General features: G+C 40.2%; 1 protein-coding gene across 2 annotated transcripts in view; it reads left to right on the top strand.

Moving 5' to 3' along the window:
* The window catches only part of TRPC4 (transient receptor potential cation channel subfamily C member 4), a 345,635-nt gene that overhangs the window by 258,523 nt on the left and 67,412 nt on the right, over nt 1-19,700 (top strand). For both annotated transcript variants that reach the window (XM_068267093.1, XM_068267094.1), the window contains one exon: nt 19,552-19,691. In XM_068267093.1, coding sequence (XP_068123194.1) covers nt 19,552-19,691 — 140 coding nt within the window. The remainder of the gene's footprint in view (nt 1-19,551; nt 19,692-19,700) is intronic.

Here is a 19,700-nt window from a genome sequence, read left to right as displayed (position 1 = left end):
TCCAAATAAAATATTGGCGCCATACATTGTGATAGGGACAAAATTTAAATGGTGTCATAACCGAGACAAATGGGCAAATAGAATACATAGGTTTTAATTATGGTAGCGTGGATTATTTTAAAGCTATAATGGCCGAAAACTGAGAAATAATGAATTTTTTCCATTTTTTTCTTATTAAAGGAGCACTACAGCGAAAAACTGTAAAATGTAAAATATGTGCAAACATATACAAATAAGAAGTACATTTTTTCCAGAGTAAAATGAGCCATAAATTACCTTTTTCCTATAATGCTGTCACTTACAGTAGGCAGTAGACATCTGACAGAAGTGCCAGGTTTTGGACTAGTCCTCTCTTGATAGGGGATTCTCAGCAAGGCTTTTATTCTTTATAAAGATAGTCCTGAAAAAGGATTTAAACAATGATGCTGGCCAGCTTCCCTGCTGCCTGCACAGTTTTTTTGGCAGTTGGACAGAGCAACTGCCATTCACTAAGTGCTTTTGAAAAGAAATATATCCCTGAGAATCCCCTATAAAGAGATGGACTAGTCCAAAACCTGTCACTTCTGTCAGATTTCTACTACCTACTGTAAGTGACAACAACATAGGAGAAAAGTAATTTATGGCTCATTTTACTCTGGAAAAAATGTACTTCTTATTTGTATATGTTTGCACATATATTACATTTTACAATTTTTCGCTGTAGTGCCCCTTTAATCCTGTTAAAATGCATTTATAAAAAAATAATTCATAGCAAAATGTCTAACCAAAAAAAGCCTAATTAGTGGTGGAAAAAGATATAGATCAATAAATTGTGATAAGTAGTGAAAGTTATTAGCGAATGAATGGGAGGTGAAAATTGCTCTGATGCATAAGGTGAAAAATCCCTGTGGGCTGAAATGGTTAAAACAGAAGGTATTTGTGATTATTCAGATTAGAGTGAGCACAATGCATCACTGCTGAATATGAAAATCATCCTTTGTTGTCCACGTAAGATAAAGTCACCCCCAGAACCGCTGGAATGCAGCTTGTTTTACATAGCATTTTAGTTGGACGGCTTTTTGGACCTTTATAGCCCCTTACACACACTCCTAGGAGTTCTGGTTCACCATGAGCTTGCTGGGTAATCTGTAACTCTGAAGAACAATGATGAACATATATCAAGAATGTTTTTTTCCCCCCAAATAACGTTTATTTAAAGCTACCCGTGTTTTTTGGAGATGGTATAATTTCCCATTCAGTGTAAACCCTGAATGACTCCTAATGGCATCCAGAAACTTTATAATTCGTTAAAACTTTCTTTCTCCTTTTCTGAACAAGGTCTGTGATGATTGCGGATCTCACTGTCGCATGCTGTACATTTTATAAGCTCTAGTTAAGGAAGATTTAAGGCTGTGCTTGACAATTGGAAGATTTGGATTAGCGTTCTATAAAAAAATAGTGTGCTGAGTTCAGCAGTGCTACTTTAACCTTCGCATACTGCATATGGTACAAAGTATTTTTAGACAAATGTGTGACAAGAAAAAGAAAATCAAGCATCACTTTTCTAACAGAAGCTGATCCTAGATGTTATAATTATCTTGTTTCCCTCTCCCTCTTTTTCTTGACTTATTAGATGCATGTTTAGCACAAAATACGTATTTGCAGATAAATTATAAGGGAAATGCCATTTTCATTGTAAAATAGCAATAACTATAGATCATTGTATTTCAAGGCTTTTTTGAATTCAATCTTATTAAAATAATCTTTAAAATTCCAGCCAGCTAAGAATTAGGGATGCTCATTCGGATCGGAAATTGTATTTCCGCATCGGAACGCGGAAATCGGTAATACAAGTGCGGTAGGCGGATTTCCATGGATTTCCGCCGGAAATCGTGGAAATTTCCACTGACTTTAACATCAATTTTCTCAAAAACTATAAGGTCGTTTTGAAAACTTTTTTTTCATCTTGTTCACAAGATTCTGCTTAATAAACCCAGAAAATTTGGTGAGTCTAAGTCTTATGGGGGCTTTGCTATTAACTGATAAATTCAGCTGATTTTTACTGTAATGTAAAATGCAGAAAATCTGCATTATCCAATATACGGTAATTTTAAGACAATCAGAAGACTCAGAATGAATAAACCAATCAGAGAATGGGGATTTAGGCGGAAATTTTGCATTCTCTGATTGGCTTATTCATTCTGAGTCTTCTGATTGGCTTACAATTACTGCATATCGGATAATGCGGATTTTCTGCATTTTACATTACAGTAAAAATCTGCTAACTTTAGCGGTTAATAGCAAAGCCCCCATAAGTCCTAGAAACTAAGTTTATTAAACAGAATCTAGAGAACAAGATGAAAGAAAACGTTTTCAAAAAGACCTTATAGTTTTTGAGAAAATCGATGTTAAAGTCGGCGGAAATCCACATTGGAATGCGGAAATTGGTAGCGGAAAGTGGAATCGGTAGCAGTAGCAGTAATTGGCAACGGCGGAATGTGGATTTTCCGCGGAATCGAAAATTGGAATTTCCAACCATCCCTACTAAGAATTCTGAAAATGGCAATAAGCTCAAAGCACACATCTTTGCAAATATGGCACAGTACTTGGGAGTACAGATTATGCGTACATTTTAAAACTTGCATGCTAACCTGGGTGAGGGGACTAATAGAAAAAAGAAACCTGTTAGGGGAGCATTTTATAGCGTCCCCTGCCGGGAAAGTAATAACCCTTCTCCCTGGCAACTAATAACCCCCATCTAAGAAAAGAGGGTCGCCCCCTAGATGGTGGGTGCCGGGGCCGCCCCCTGTGGGAGCTGCGGCTTCTAATAGCGCACACTTCATGGCCGCTATTGGTAGCTGCAGTTACCATAGCAGGCAGCCCCTGGACGCCCGCTATATAGCGTGATCCCATTCTTGGTCATGCTACAGTTAGCTGCTCCGCAGATTATCCAGAAACTCTTAAAGCAAACCTGAAGTGAGAAAATTCACTTCAAGTTTAAAACTCACCTGACTAGAGGGAAGGCTCTGAATAGTAGAGAGACTTAAGCCTTGTTCACAGAATAAATCTCCAGCACTATCACAACGGCTGAGCGATTTATTGAGCTTTTTTAAAGCGCTTTTTCCTGCACTTTGAGCTTAGAAAAGAACTTTTGAAAACACTTTTTTGCTTTTGATGAGCGATTGTGATTTTCACTTCCTGACGTTAGTCAGGAAGTGAACTCTTTCACCCGGAAATGAATAAATACAATGTTTTTATTCATAGAAGCACTCTGGAAATCACTACACAAAGCTCTTTTTCAAGCGCTTTGTGAATTCCCTATACCTTCCATTGAGCCAAAGTGCTCAGAAAATGATACAGGTAGGGCATTTGTGATTTCAATGAAATCGAAAACGCTTACATGTGAACACTGTCATGGGGAATGATTGCACAAGCGCTTTTGGGGCGATTTTTTAAATCGCCAGCGCTGAAATAACCCTGCAAACGCTCATAGTGTGAACGAGCCCTTACGTCCCATTTGGCCAATCATTACAGTGCTGTCCGCGGGTAAAGCTATTCAACCAAATGGCTCTTTGGAACTACTCCTGTCCACAAGTAATTCCGATGATGGGTGCATCTCTATTGGGCATGCATAAATCTGGACATGTGCATGGGCAGTAGCAATCGACTTATCCTTAAAGAGGAGCTGTTAGGTATAAGGTCTCAGAGAAAATAAACACATATATCAGTAGCTAAAGATTGGCTGTACTTACATTACATATGCATTTCACTGTCCACGTTTGGATTTCACAGAATTTGTATATAGTATATGCAGAGATAGATGCTCCTGACAGCTCATGGCAGGCTCCATGTTTTTCTGTCAAATGTGTCGTCATGTCCTGCCTGCTTCCTGATCACAGATAAGCTTGTACTAAATAACACAGTGTGCAGTGAATATTAATGAGCCATGTGGCTAGGAACAATAGCTGACTCCTGCAGTGTAGTCTGCCCGAGATTTATCAGTGCTACGCTATTACAAGCTGCTGTAACGTCTCATTAGCAGCCGAGGGGAGAGCCCCAGAATGCTTTGCAGTAATATGAGGCTTGCGTCTTCTTAAGAATAACAGACTTGCTGATAAGCACACATCAAAGGTAACTGAGATTTTTATCTTCACTAATTGCTTTTGGGCTTCCTTCTAAACTGTTTAACACAGGAGAATAGAGGTTTAAATTAGCTTCTGCAGCCTGACAGTTACTCTTTAAAGCTACTCAGGGATGCAAATAGTTCTGAAATGCTGTCCGTCCAAGCAGATCAATTGCTTTACTGGTGGACATCTGTGCAGAGGCGTATCTAAAGGGGTCCTGCATTGCACCGCCATGCCTGCCCCACGCCTCCCCGTCACTTAGACCTCAGATTAATGCTGTTATCTGGGGAGCAATGCTACTTCATTTATGTATGTAGTGTGCATAACACTGATCATTTGGCTCGATGTTAGAAAGGAGGACAGAAAGGGAATAAAAAGTAATATTTCCCCAAAAAGTAACCTCTGCAATGTACTAAACCAAAAAACAAAGGAAACCATAACACATGTACGCAAGAAAGGATGCATTTTTAGGGTGGAAGGGGTCTCTGACCGGTGTGTGTGTGTCTGTGGGGGGGGGGGCAATTTCAGTGTTTGCCATAGCCTCTGCACTACCCAGATACCCCGCTGCATCTGTAGCACGACAGATTGGATTGAGGAATGTGAAGGCACTATACTTCTCAGAGCCTTCTTTCTACTAAGGTGAATTTAAATATAGTGAGGATTTTTCATGTCATGTTTACTCTAAGTGAATGCATGAGAAATCAGCTGCATGGAACAGGAGCTACTGCTTCTTATATTCAACATCTACACTAACCATTTACTGACAGAAAACTATGGCACTCCTTTCTACTAGCTTCTGTTAGAATTATTATTATTTATTTTCAATAAAAGTCAATTTACCTTTACTGTACACCTGTGATTATAAAATATACTTTAGACAGATAATATAAATTGAGTGTGGCCATCTGGAGGCGCCTGCATATAGTTTCATTCTACTTCCTAGAGTGCCTGGGAGCTCTGAAAGCTGGGTAGTTTGAATACTCAAATCAATAAAAAGCAATGACAATCTAGGAAATGAAGAAAGAACGATGCCATACAGGGCAGTTTCTAGGTAAAGGCATACTAGGCATGTGCCTTTGGGTTCTTTGGTGCCACTTAGTGGTGAGGTTGCACATTCCAACCTTTCAGTGCAGTTGCTGGTACCTGTGTAGGAGCCCAGCAATTATGGATGTTGGCAGCTAGGAGGAGGAGGCTGGCAGTGCAGCAGCCTTTTAGAGATTAGAAATACATACTGTGGCAGGTGAGGGTGGAGTCTGCAGTACAGAGCATAATTTGATCCGTGTTTTCTGGTGCTGTGTGGATGTAGATATGTATGTGTGTGTCTGCACATGTCACTGTTTTAGTAGGCATTGGCAGATATGAATGCATTGCAATTTAGTAAAACAATATATCCATGTACTCAATGATAAGTCACCTGAAATCTTGCATGTGAGCAGTACGTATGAGTCTGACACAATAAAACACTTTACACAAGAGAAGTGTACCCGAGGCGGATTTATCAATGAAACGGGACACAGAGGCATGTTCCCTAGCTGATTGCCTACCTCTGCAACCCCTCAGTGCCGCTTTTAAGGTACCCCCGTTCCTCCACTCCAGCTCCCCGAAAATACTAACATTCTGCTTGTCGTAGTCTTTAAATACAAGGGTCGTCCTTAGCTCGACACTGCTACCATTGATTTATTGCTGATGCGCTTGCATTCAATTCTTTTCAAAAAAGTGAATCTTGTGTAATACAAATAACATTCAAGTTAATACTTATTGTGTGCAAGATGGAGGGGAAGTGGGATGAGCAGTGGGTGCCGTCTGGTGCACGGCCTGACGACTGTTTCGCTTCAATAGCTTCTTCTGAAGCTTGGATGTGCACATCCCACTCTCCCTCCATCTTGCACACGATAAGTAATAACTTGAATGTTATTTGCATTACACAAGATTAACTTTTTTGAAAGAATTGAATGCAAGTACATCAGCAGTAAATCACTGTTAGCAGGGCCAAGCTTTTCACCGTGTCTTTTTATTGTTGCAATTTACTGCCTTGGTTCAGAGCACGCTGACAGTCTGCACACCACAATCTGAGTCATCCTCTCCACGTGTGTTTGTTTCCCTGTGCCAACCCACTACTCTTTGTTGTGGCATCCTTAGCTAGAAGGACTTTTCCCCTGCATGCCCATTCCAGCTTCTGAAGTGCCCCAGCCAGGAGAGAGAGCCGAGACGTGAAAGACGTGCTATCTTCCGGGGTTGCGGACATTTTGCATTTTACAAAGTTTATTTTCTTTCTCTAATGTCTCTAACTTGGGAACGGAGCGGCGGAGAACGTTGAGAAGCAGCGCATCATGACCCGGAGAACTAACTGTAGCAGGTAATATGTTTTTTGTGAGTTTTTCTTGAAGCACCGCCTTGGGTTCTCTTTAACCTCTTGAGGACCACAGTGTTAAACCTCCCTTAAGGCCAAGCTGCAGGGCAGCACAACTCAGCACACAAGTGATTTCCCCCCCCCCTCTCATCTCCCGCCAGATGTTTGTTTATTTTGTAACAAATATTTTTGTTATTTATTTTTTATTAATTTTGGGTATTTTTTTTAAATCCCTCTCCCTCCCTTCCCCCGCCAGCCAATCAACATGAGCGGCTGTCATAGGCTTCAGCCTATGACAGCCGATCACTTCCGAGCCTATGGAGGGGACAGCCATGTCACACGGCTGTCCCCAGTACAGCGCTGCCTTAGATCGCATCGCTGTACGGGGTAATTAGATGGTGTTTTCACCGTCTAACAGTCTCCAATCGGTGATCGCCGCTGGGAGACTGAAGGCGAGGCGGAGCTCTGCCTATCAAACAGGAGATGTGCGTGCAACGTGCACGCAATCTCCTGCAAAAGCAGTCCCCAGGACTTTTCGACGATCGGCATTAGGCGATCCTGGGGCTGCCGACGCGGCTACGCCCATCGGCGTGATGTGGTCAGCAATAAGTTAAATAAAACATACAATGATCCCAAAAATTAAGTTGCATTCTGGCCAAGATCTGAGACTTTTAGGCATGTTGATTTAAAACTATCATATGTCACATTAAAAATGCAAAACGTGCTGCTCACTTCTATTGCTTTTTTTTTTTTACAGTATTCATTTTATTTTGTCAGTGTTTTTCCATTGTAAAATCTTTCCTCACCCTCATTAACTTTCTGAAATGTGTCAATGGTAATGACATCTTTAGTCCTGCCAGGTGATCTATGCAAACTGTTTGTTTACTGAAAGCTCTATGCACAGAGGGAGATATTCCCTGCTTGGTAGTTGGAAAAAGCTATTATTATTTCCCACAATGCAATGAGGTTCACAGACAGCAAACTGTCAGGACCATGACCCTGACATTACACGGTGGGAAGGGTTTTATCACAATATCAGCCATACAGATGTCCATGATGGTCCATGATGTATTTGAGAATAGGGGTATCGGCTACTGATTAGGATGAAGTTCAATCTTGGGTTAAAGTTCTTTTTTGAGTTTGTTTGTTTTTTTGTACATGTCAAGCAATGCTATCATTGTTTGGCGTTTGTGTTTATGTAATTTATTTTGTCCAGGTACTGTTAATGTAATGGTCTTGTGGCTATCAACTTCCAAGTCTTCCATGGGGTACATGTACACTACACCTCTTCTTAACCTTTTAATCATATCATATTTGTTGGGGTATCTCCATTTTATTGTCTCGTACACAAACCAAACTCCCAAAGTAGACGGTTTGTGGTAGGGATGGTCGGAAATGCTGATTTCCGATTCCGTGGAAATTACGGTTTCCGTGATTGCCAAATACCAATTCTACAGATTTCTGATTTCTGTTTTCTGATTTCCATGGAGTCTTTTTTTGGTCATTTTTTGCATTCTCTGATTGGCCAAATACTTCCACATTGACTCTGCATCCTCTGATTGGTCCAATGCTTTGAGTTCTGTGATTGGGCTAAAATTACCAAGTTGTGGCAATGTGGTAATTCCACAGAAATCTGGTTTCTGAGTTCCGATCGGAAATGCAGAAGTTTCACTTCCTCTGAATCCGAAGGAGCATCCCTAGTTTGAGGCAGAGGTGGCCTGTTGGGGCTGACTTGGTCAGGAGACTATTGTATGTACAGATGTCCCTAAGGTCTGTCAAGTTTTCTTAAGCCTTTTGGGCGTAGCTGCTACATCTAAAATGCTGCCCCTGTTGCTGCTCGCTCCCACGGGCGATCACGCGCACTCCCGTTGCCACCCGTTAGCCCGGAGATCAATGAATGGAAACACAGTTCTCATTTATTGATCTAAGTCCCCATTAGAAAACCGGCGACTTCTATGAGAAGCAGCGATTGTTCTAAGTAACACATCCCCTCTTCATTCCCTGTAAGCATACTATGCGATTACAGGATGCCTTTAAAAAATGACTGAGGCCATCTTGTGGCCAAATAGTAAAATTACACCTACATTCATTTTTTAATAAACATTACTACACTTACAATTATAATTAACTAATTACTTCCCACACTCTCCTAAAAATACCCTAATAAAACTTTTAATAAACAAATAAAAAAATATTATAATAAAAAAACATAAATAGTTACCTTAGGGTCTGAAGTTTTTTTTTAATATGCATGTCAAGAGGGTATATCTCTATTATTTTTTAAAATTATGAGCTTGTAAATAGTGATGGATGCAAAACAGAAAAAAAAATGCACTTTTATTTCCAAATAAAATATTGGTGCCATACATTGTGATATGGACATAATTTAAATAGTGTAATATGCAGGATAAATGGGCAAATAAAATACATGAGTTTTATTTATGGTAGCATGTATTATTTTACAACTAAAGTGGCCAAAATCTGAGAAATAATTATATTTTTCCATTTTTTTCATAATATTCCCATTAAAATAAATTTAGAAAAAAAATGTCTTAATTGGTGGCGGAAAAAACAAGATATAGATCATTTTGTTGTCATAAGTAGTGATAAAGTTATTGGCAAATGAATGGGAGGTGAAATGCATGAGGTGAAAAAACACTGAAGGCGGTTAAAGATTTGTTTTGCTTTCAGCAGCCGAGTCCATTGTTCACCCCCTTACTCCACCTGCGGAAACTCCTAAATTTCTGCTTCTGCCACCCCTCCTCTCTTCTTTAAAGACACAAAATGTGTGTGTACAGCATTGAGGCCATGCAGTGTTACTGGCAGGATCAAGTTTGACCCTGGCTGGCACCAGTCTGTGACTTTTATTCTACCCCTCAGTAAAAGGCTGTTTAGCTCATCAGAGGGATGGAGAATTTGAACAGTCAGGACAAAGCTATATATATATATAGGGCCTGTGTCCACTAGACACAAGCCGTTCTATTGCACATGGTTTAAAATGCAGTCTATTGAAGTACGGCTGCATCTGAATCGCATGCTGGAAAATAAATTATGCATGCCGTATCTGAATCCCCATAACCGTGCCATTGATTTAGATGTGAATTCACATCAGTTATGGCCTCCACATCCGTTTTGGAAATGGACATGGCATCCCAGTGGAAATGTAGCCTAACAGATTTCAAGCTTGCCTAATTATCAGATCTTGCCAGAATAGCAGTAGTCACCTGACTCTAGCTTGCCTCTGCTTGCTGCCCCTTCATCTTACCTTCTAACTGTGGTGGTTGAAGGTGACCCGAGTTGAGAGACGAATGGAGTCTGACATATTTATTTCCTTTTGCAGATTGCCTAGCTGTCCTGCTGATCCACTAATACATTTAGCCATAGGCCCTAAACAAGCATGCAGCAGATCAGGTGTTTCTGACAAAAACCTGGCAAGATTAGCTGCATGCTTGTTTCAGGTGTGGGATTCAGACTCTGCTGACCGGAAAGATCGGCAGGACTGCCAGCCAACTGATATTGTTTAAAAGGAAAGAAATAGGACAGCCTCCATATGTCTATCACCTCGAGTTCATTTAAATAGTAGGTGCACAGCCAAGAGTTCCAGACTGTGCCAGAGATAGTGTGTCAGTCTGGTGCCAAGCAGTAGTCATGTCACCCCTGCTGCTCTTCAAAATTAAGATATGTAGACAATAGTGATGATCAGCTAATTATGATAACGCAAAATTTCACAAAACATTTAGCAATTACGCCCGTACATAATTACGGTTTGTAATTCAATTAATTCCGTGTAATCCATTTATAAATTTGTGTTATTTTCACGTAATTTTTGCATAATATTGTGCCAAGTTTAGTGGTTAATAGCAAAGCCCCCATACATGATATTGTCACCAACATTCCTACATATGTTAAGGAGAATAGTGGGTACAAGTAAAAAAATAAGTAGGAGTAGTATTAGTAGTTTTTGAGAAAATCGTTTTTTTTAACCCATTCGCGTTCAGTTGTTTTCACTTGAGCAATGTTCACCTCCCATTCATTAGCCTATAACTTTATCACTACTTATCACAATGAACTGATCTATATCTTGTTTTTTCCGCCACCAATTAGGCTTTCTGTGGGTGATACATTTTGCTAAGAGCCACTTTACCGTAAATGCATTTTAACAGGAAGAATAAGAAAAAACTGAAAAAATTGATTATTTCTCAGTTTTCAGCCATTATAGTTTTAAAATAATACATGCCTCCATAATTAAAACTCACGTTTTGTATTTGCCCATATGTCCCGGTTATTACACCATTAAAATTATGTCCCTATCACAATGTATGGCGACAATATTTTATTTGGAAATAAAGGTGCATTTTTTCCATTTTGCATCTATCACTACTTACAAGTTTAAAATAAAAGAAATATAGAAATATTTCATCTTTACATTGATATTTAAAAAGTTTAGACCCTTAGGTAAATATTTACATGTTTTTTTTTATTGTAATGTTTTTTTTTTTTTTTATATTAAACATTTTATTTGGGTATTTTTGGGAGGGTGGGATGTAAACCATATTTTTTTTAATGTAATTGTGTGTTGATTTAATTTTTTTTTACTTTTTGTTGTAGTTTTACTTTTTGGCCACAAGATGGCGGCCATAAGTTTGTTTACATGACGTCACTCTAAGCGTAACACACGCTTAGAGTGACGCATCGGGGAGGGAACAGCCAGAAAAGGCGCAGCTTCCGAGAGAAGCTGTCGCTTTTTCAGCGTGGGAGAGGAATCAGTGATCAGGCACCGTAGCCCGATTCACTGATTGCCTGGCTAACGAACCGCGGGTCGGGAACACGCGTGCACGTGCGCGATCGGCCGCGGGAGCGCGCGGTAGCGCGCATGGTTCCTGGACGTAGTTTCTACATCCAGGAACCAAAATAGATTAAATTTAAGGTTAAAAAACATTTTTCCTTTGCATCTTTAAAATCAATTTTCTCAAAAACTACAAGGTCTTTTTGAAAAATAATTTTTTGACATGCACCCACTATTCTCCTTAAAGAGTACCTGAGCTGAAGCTGAGTACACAGAATTAGATACCTAAAGTGGGGGAAGCCTCAGGATCCTATTGAGGCTTCCCTCCCTGCTGTGTTGTCTCCCATTACTGAGTGCGGCCCTCAGAAGATTAGCGACAATGCATTGTCACTAATCCTAACAGGGCCGCGCAGCTCTTCCTGGTCCAGCATGGGCACGCAATAGCTGACCCAGCCCACCTGCGGAGTAAGCCGGAGCCGCAGGCTCCAAGCTACTGTGCATGCGCTGGCGGGCTGGCGTGGCAACTGCACGGACCCAGAAGAAGAGCTGTGCAGCCTTGACATGGAGTGGGGCCGTGCTCAGAAATGAGGGGCTTTACAGCAGCAAGGGAAGCCTTGATAGGATCCTGAGGCTACCCTCTTTTAAGGTATCTATCTGGTTTTGATCCTGAGCTTTGGTTTGGGATCACTTTACATATGTAGTAATGTAATTTAAGTGACAATAGCATGTATGGGGGCTGTGCTATTAACACAAAAATGTGAAATTACGATTCCTAATTACAATTGCACACAAAATGTATTACTATTTTGCATCGTAATTGCGAATTTCGATGCCAAATTACAACTATGTGAAATTTGTGCTCATCACTATTAGACAAATATGATATACAAATTGCTACTATCTGGTTACTACTGTGAGACAGGCTTTCTTTATGAGACCTTGGTAGGATTTCGAAAGATTTGCTTCAAAAAATGTTCTTACTGGGACTTTTACATCCCAGGCTGCATTTCTTTCTTGACTCTAGTTGTCCAAAAGATAGAACATCAGGCATGAATATTTAATAAATCTGAAGCTGCTCTTATAAAATCTTTACTGGTTATTTCCCTAGCAACACAGAGCTTTGAAGATGTGTTTTTTTATGTTTATAGCAATATGATTAGCATTTTTAACCCTTCAAAGCTGCAAAGTGAACAATACATTAATCATTGGAACTCAATTTAAAGTACTGCAGGAGGCATGTTGTAATAGGGGAATATGATGTATTTGACTAGCATTATGCCAAGACATTACTGAAAGAGTCCATCATGAATGTAAATAGTGTATAATGTGGGAGCAATATAGCAATACATTTTTTATGCTATTTTGGATAGATAGATATTTGTTTCGCAGATCCCATTAGATGTAAATCAATAAAATATCTATCTGTCTAAGCACAGCATTGTCGTACAGTTAGATGGCAGTAATGGGATATTTTGAAGAATAATGAGGATATTTGTGTCCATCATAACTGACGGGACGCCCCTGTCAGCATAATGATGGGAAATACATTTTAAAGTAACATTTTATGTGTACATTATACAAATGTTGTTATCTGTCACTGATAAAACATCTTAAAGGGGAACTTCAGCCTAAACAAACATACTGTCATTAAGCTACATTAGTTATGTTAATTAGAATAGATAGGTAATATAATTTTTTACCCACCCTGTTTTAAAAGAACAGGCAAATGTTTGTGATTCATGGGGGCTGCCATCTTTGTCATGGGGCAGCTATCTTTTTGGTTAAAAGGAGGTGACAAGGAGCAGGAGACACAGTTCCAACTACCCTGTGTCCTGATTACCCCTCCCAGCTAGGCTTCAAATGTCAAATTCAAAATGTAAAAAAAAAAAAAAATTGCACCAAAACAGCAGAACGAGAACAAAAACATCAGAAATCCCATCATGCTTTGCACAGCATCAGGGAAAAAAATGCCCGGGCAGTTTTCTTCTGTGCAGCTAAAAATGAGGCTTGTATAAGAGAAACAAAGTTCTGATGCTGTGAAACTGTTAAAGAAACACCAGGCCTTTTCAGTGCTGCCGAGTCGATTTTTAGTCTGGAGGTTCACTTTAAGTTGAATTTAAAAGAAGTGTTTTATTGGTATATTTATTATACAGATTCAACACATGGAAGTGTATTGAGTACTTATCTCCTACCCTCAAGCGCTGTAATAACAGCGCAGGAGACTTGGGCGCAGCTGGCGCCACCATAGACTGTAATAGGAATTACGGCTATAGCAGGGCACAGTGAGTAACTGGTGCTGTCAGAAGACAGAGCTGAAGTTACTTTTAAAACACTGTAATTCGGTCTCCAGCAATAGCTGGGAGCCGAATTACAGCATTCCCCACTATCCACGTGGACCTGGAGGGGGAATAGTAATTAACGCCTCCGGGACTTGTGCAGCAGTAGGATAAGCCAAATATTGGCTGTATCCTGCTCCCAAGTCTCCCGGCGGTGATTTCATATGTATGCCCCACTCTCTGCCTTGGCAGTGAAGCATTTTTGCCTGTAACACAATTAAAATACAGCCCAGGTGTTTGTTTGAATTTCACTAGACTAGCTGTATCCGGCCTGTACAAGACAAGGTTATTAAAGCAGGAATAGAACCCCTCTAGACAGAGGTTAACACCCTCTACCATTTGCCATTGGCTAGCCACCAGGAAGCATGTCCACTATGTCTCCCCCCCCCCCCCCCATAACAGTCTGGCTACCATGACTCCTCCCACCCATAACAAATATGGCAGAAACACCTGCACTGGAGGGGAAAGTGGCATAGCAATAAGATAAGCAGAGGTTGCAACCACACCAGGGCCCCTAGACTACAGGGGTCTACTAGGGGCCCTCCCTCATCCATCTTTGTAACTTTTCATTGGAGCTATGCTGGTAATGAATACCTCTATATGTGCATTGCATAGTGGAAATCCTTAACAAACTGTTTCCTTACTATGATTACACCTTTCTGACACTGCAGCTATCCTGTATAAACAGAAAGTAGCATCAGATTCTAGAGCGAGGAACATCCGCGGTGGAACGCAAGGAAGGTGTGTATATCTGCTGCTGCCCGCCGCCTGCACACACACTTATTGAAGCTGGAGGGGAGCGCAGAGGGGAGAGCCCGAGGGGAGAGAGGGGGGACCATCCCGCCTCCCCGCCGTTGTGTGGCCGTGGCTTTCCCCTCATGCTGCGACACCTCCAGCCCCCCAGAACGGCCCTGAGCGGCCGGAGGTGCTAATCTTTTTTCTTCATTAATGAAAAAATATACTTATTTTGTTATTTTAGCTTACATGGGACGGGAGTTTTCTACACATTCTTGTCTGGGAATATTTTTATAAAATATGCTTGCATATTTTTTTCTCTTTAAATACAGAAGCTGCAGTGCTGGTGATCATTGCAGCCGTTGCTAGGAGTGTCGTTTTGGCCAGAAATCACAAAACTAATTCACAATATGCTCTCATAAGCTACATGTCCGCCTGCCAGGGGACATGCATATGGCATGTTTTGTTTAGCACATTCACAATCAGACCCCTGGCATGTTAATGTTGTTCTTATGAGGGCCAGGTTGTCATCGTGACCCGAAGTGAAGGTCAGCATAAAAACTAGACAAAGACTGTACCTTTCCCCGTACTTTATGTACCTTTCCCCGTACTTTATGCATGAAAAAAAAACTGGACTGTATAGGAAGTGGAGAAAGGCTACTCTTATTCTCTTTGGGTGGATGTGGATGTACTCCTTTTCTACTCTCGTCAAAAGTAAAATAAAAGAGGTGATATTGTGCTTTAAAGTAAACCTAAACTGAAAATTAAAAGTAAAAAAAAACATACGCACGTCATACTTACCTCCTGTCTAGTCTACTCATCAATCTCCTTGGCGTTATTATTCTTTCCAATTTTTGGGTCTAAAAGCGGTGCAATTTTTTTGCACCCTTTCAGACCCTAAAACTTGGAATAATCATGCTGCCAGGGAGATATGCACAGCCCCAGCAATCACTCCTCTCTGGCTCCAGCGCTGTAGTTATGCCTCCATCCTCCGGGTCTAAAGTGAAATTGCCAGCTGTCGTCAGGACGACAGCCAGTGATCTCACCAGCAGGAAGGAGAGCCCCGGAGGAGAGGAAGAAGAATGGTGTCCAACGTTGGGATCCGCCGGGAGGTATGTAAAAACGCCCACTGTGTACTATACTCTGCACACAGTCTCCGGCGGCTACCCCGGGCATAGGTCGGGATTACCACTCTTAGCTGTGGTTTTCCGCCCAGACCCTACCTCGGGATTACCGTCAAGGAGGCTAATCTCTTTCTCCTCTCCCACGCCTTGTTTATCCACTGTGATCAATGGAATTTTCCGTCCTCCATTTTAAAAATTGCAATGACCCTGCAACAGTTTCCGAATCAGCACACTGTTAAACTGTAATATCGCACACTTGAGCCATAGGGAAACATGAACATTACCGCGCACATTAGTTGTTCTTTCAGTTATGAAATATATCCGTTGATGTCAGATATATATCAGTTGCTGTCAGTCAGCACGGTGGCATAGTGGTTAGCGCTCTCTCCTTGCAGCGCTGGGTCCCCAGTTCGAATCCCAGCCAGGTCAACATCTGCAAGGAATTTGTATGTTCTCCCTGTGTCTGCGTGGGTTTCCTCTGGGCACTCCAGTTTCCTCCCACATCCCAAAAACATACAGATAAGTTAATTGGCTTCCCCCTAAATCGGCCCTAGACTATGATACATGCACTACACAATACATACATGGACATATGACTACGGTAGGGACTAGATTGTGAGCCCCTCTGAGGGACAGTTAGTGACAAGACTATATATACTCTGTACAGCGCTGCGTAATATGTCGGTGCTATATAAATAAATAAAAATAAATAACTGACAGCAACTGATATATAACTGACATCAACTGATATATTTCAGTTCTGACAAACTCTTGTCAGATCTGTAAGGAATCATTCTTAGAAGAAAATGGTGAGCTTCTGAAAGAAACTGACCGCGAGGTAAGTATGTAGTATTCATTTGTGGGTACATCATGTGTTTATTTTAAATGATTTCCCTTTAAATACTGTCAATAGTTCCATAATTCAAGCAGATTTAACATGGGATAGTTATAATACTTTACCCCAAAAAACTTTGCTTTCTTCTTCTGCCATATTTTATCTTTTATTTTGTGTATGGAAATAGGAGAAATGACCTGTGTTCTGGATACTAAATGAGATAAGGATCTTCTCTTTACTTTGTTCCTTTTCCCACAGCGCTAAAAATATGAGTAATGGATTAAGGACAATCTTTCTTTCATCAAGTTATTTAATAACCCAAAGCAAAGAAAAAAACAGAACTTTTATTTTAATTGTGTATAATTTGGGAATGGATGGAACCTCTGTCTATTTCTATTTGCAGCTGGTGTCCTAGTTAAAGATGGGTAACGGGAGATGGGAAATGTTGCATAATGTATTGATCAAGGACAAAAATAGCAGCAAAAACTATGGCACAAACATTTTGGTAAAATCCTCTCCGGGACTTAAATCACATATCCAAAAAATAGTGAACCATATCTGAAAGCTCACCTGAACTGAGAGGGATATGGGGCTGACATATTGGTTTCCTTTTTTAAAACAATGCAGATTTCCTGGCTCTCCTGGTGATTCTCTGCCTCTAAAAACTTAGCCATAGACCCTGAACAAGCATGCATATCAGGTGTTTCTGACTGAAGACTGACTGGATTAGTCTGTTTTCTTGTTTTAGGAACTACTGCTGCCATACAGATCAGCAGGACTGCTAGGCAACTGGTATTGCTTAAAAGATAATAAATGTGGAAGCCTCCATATCGCTCTTAGTTCAGGTGTGCTTTAGCGGCTGCTTGCTCGGTTACTGATTTCTGTTAGAATTCAAGGATTAGAGTCTTGCAGTTTGGACCCTCATTTATGTTAGAGAACCTGTTTCAGTAAGAAGACTTGATATCCAGAGTGTCTCTCTCTTTAAGGGCCTGAGCCCACTGGCGCAGTTGTGTGTGCTTTTCAGTTACACATCAATGTTAGAGATGCTGAAAAGCGGACAGAAGCGGACACAACTGCGTCAGTGGGCTCAGGCCCTAAAATACACTTCTAGAAACTACAGTTCTGAGGTTTAGAGAAACATTTTTTTTCTCTAAACTTCTCCTATCAGCCAATTGTAGGTATAGGATGTGATGTGTGACTGGTCCCTCCTCTACCGGCAGATGTCAAATTTAACTCTTTGGAGGCAGGTATAAAAACAGCCACACATGGGCTCCAGGCCCACCTCTAACTACTTCTAACGTCCTTCTACTTACTTTCCTGTATTGTTTTACATATGCTGCATTCGTCCTAGGGTAATGGAACCTAGAGTGTTCTTAAAGGGAACCTAAACTGAGAAGGATATGGATTTTACCTTTTAAGATAATACCAGTTGCCTGGCTCTCCTGCTGATCCTGTGTCTCTAATACTTTTAGCCACAGCCCCTGAACAAGCATGCAGATCAGGTGCTCTGACTGAAGTCAGACTGGATTAGCTGCATGGTTCAGCCCCTACTGCAGACAAAGAGATCAGCAGGACTGCCAGTCAACTGGTATTGTTTAAAAGGAAACATCCATATCCCTCTCAGTTTAGGTTCCCTTTCAGATGAACCTGAGCCTGTTGCTAGGATTGGACTCAAAACTCATGAAATGCAAAATGAACTTCAGATTCCTGCTTTGCTGAGGCACCCTTAAAGACGTATGCCAGAATTGCATTTCTGATGTATACCTGCATAACCAAATACATTTCCTTAGTTGTTTTGAAGACGTCTGTGTTCTTCCTCCATTGCCTGCTGCTGCTGCTGTAAGGATGTCAAGTTATCACAGTTTCTGTGATATGGTGCCGAACAGTGTGTAAAACCCCTTGTAACCACCAATAACATTTTAACAATATCTTTCCTTTGAAAAAAAACAGAACCCCCAAGTAAGAAAGCTGGAAGTTAAAGGGGCAGTTTAGTGAAAATTATTATTTTCTATTAATCATATATCAGTTATTTAATAAGGAGAGCATACATTTACATTTCTCCATAGACCTTGTGTTAAAACAAGTAGATGATAACACTATTTCTGCTTTTTAAGACAGCTGAGCTGCATCATTAGCATACTAAGCGATGGACTTCACTGATAGTATCTATTTACTTAGCTAGTTACATGTGAGAAGAACAGCACGGCTCTCTGTAGTGAGTGAGCCAGCCGCTATAAATCAGCTGGAATGTCTTCTACTATCAGTGAAGTCTGTTGTTGTTGCGCCATTATATTTTTTTCTCATACTTTTTTCTTTATTACCTCACTTTTCGTTTAAAAGTTAAAGTGTTTTCATAATCCAGCAGTGGTATATTTCTTCTAACAGCAAAGTATTATGTTGATCTTCTAGTTGATTGCATATCCCATATGTGGTAATGTGATTTTATTGTGTGGCATTAAGAATCATTGGGCTTGATTCACTAAGACAAATAGCATGCCTTATAAAAGTTAGCACACCTTGTCAAAGTTAACACACCTTATCAGAGTAGCATAGCGAGCCCTACGAACCCGCAGGGGCTCAGGGCAGGACGAGTAGAGCTCTCATCATAGCCAATTAGCAGGCATAAGTTCTCTATTCTACTCTGATAAGGCATGTTAACGTTGATAAGGCATGCTATTTGTCTTAGTGAATCAAGCCTATTATGTATAACATACTTCGTGGCTTTGATAAGCTTTTTTGTTATTTTGTTAGAGATTTTCCATTGCTATATACTACTTTCTTCTCTTGAAAATATTATAATATGAAATAGTTAGTTATAAAAATATATAGAGAGTAGCAAGATTGTTTGGAGCTCCATACGTAGGCTGCTAATGATAACATTATATATATGCATAGGTTGACATGGTCAATGAGATGGGAAAATAAGTTAGCCAAAAATTCAATTTTCATGTAAATTATATATCTGCAACTTGACTTGAAATTGGACAAAACATTTATGCAAACTTATTTGCATCTCGTTGACCATCTCTATCCATAGATAATTTTTTCAAGCATATCTGATAGGGAATAAATTAAAATGTAATAAAATACAAATAAACATAATTGAGATAAAAGATTATATATAGTACATCCTAACTAACTTCACATGCTGGAATGTTATGACTGTACTAAAGTAATAAATAAGAATGATGAGGTTGCTGTTTTTGTAAAAATACATTTGCTTTAACGACCTTCATCTTTGTTCTTTATGAGTTTATTGGTTTCTCTTTTCTCTGCAAACAGGAATCATATGGGCTGAAATCAAGCAGATGTGGGATGGAGGACTTCAAGATTATGTCCATGACTGGTGGAACTTAATGGATTTTGTAATGAACTCCTTATACCTGGCAACTATATCACTGAAAATTGTTGCCTATTCACGGGTAATAACT

Source organism: Hyperolius riggenbachi, chromosome 2 (genome assembly GCF_040937935.1).
Source record: "Hyperolius riggenbachi isolate aHypRig1 chromosome 2, aHypRig1.pri, whole genome shotgun sequence".
Taxonomy (NCBI): domain Eukaryota; kingdom Metazoa; phylum Chordata; class Amphibia; order Anura; family Hyperoliidae; genus Hyperolius; species Hyperolius riggenbachi.
The sequence above is the reverse complement of the archived record's forward strand: the minus strand, read 5'-3'. Positions and strand labels throughout refer to the sequence as shown.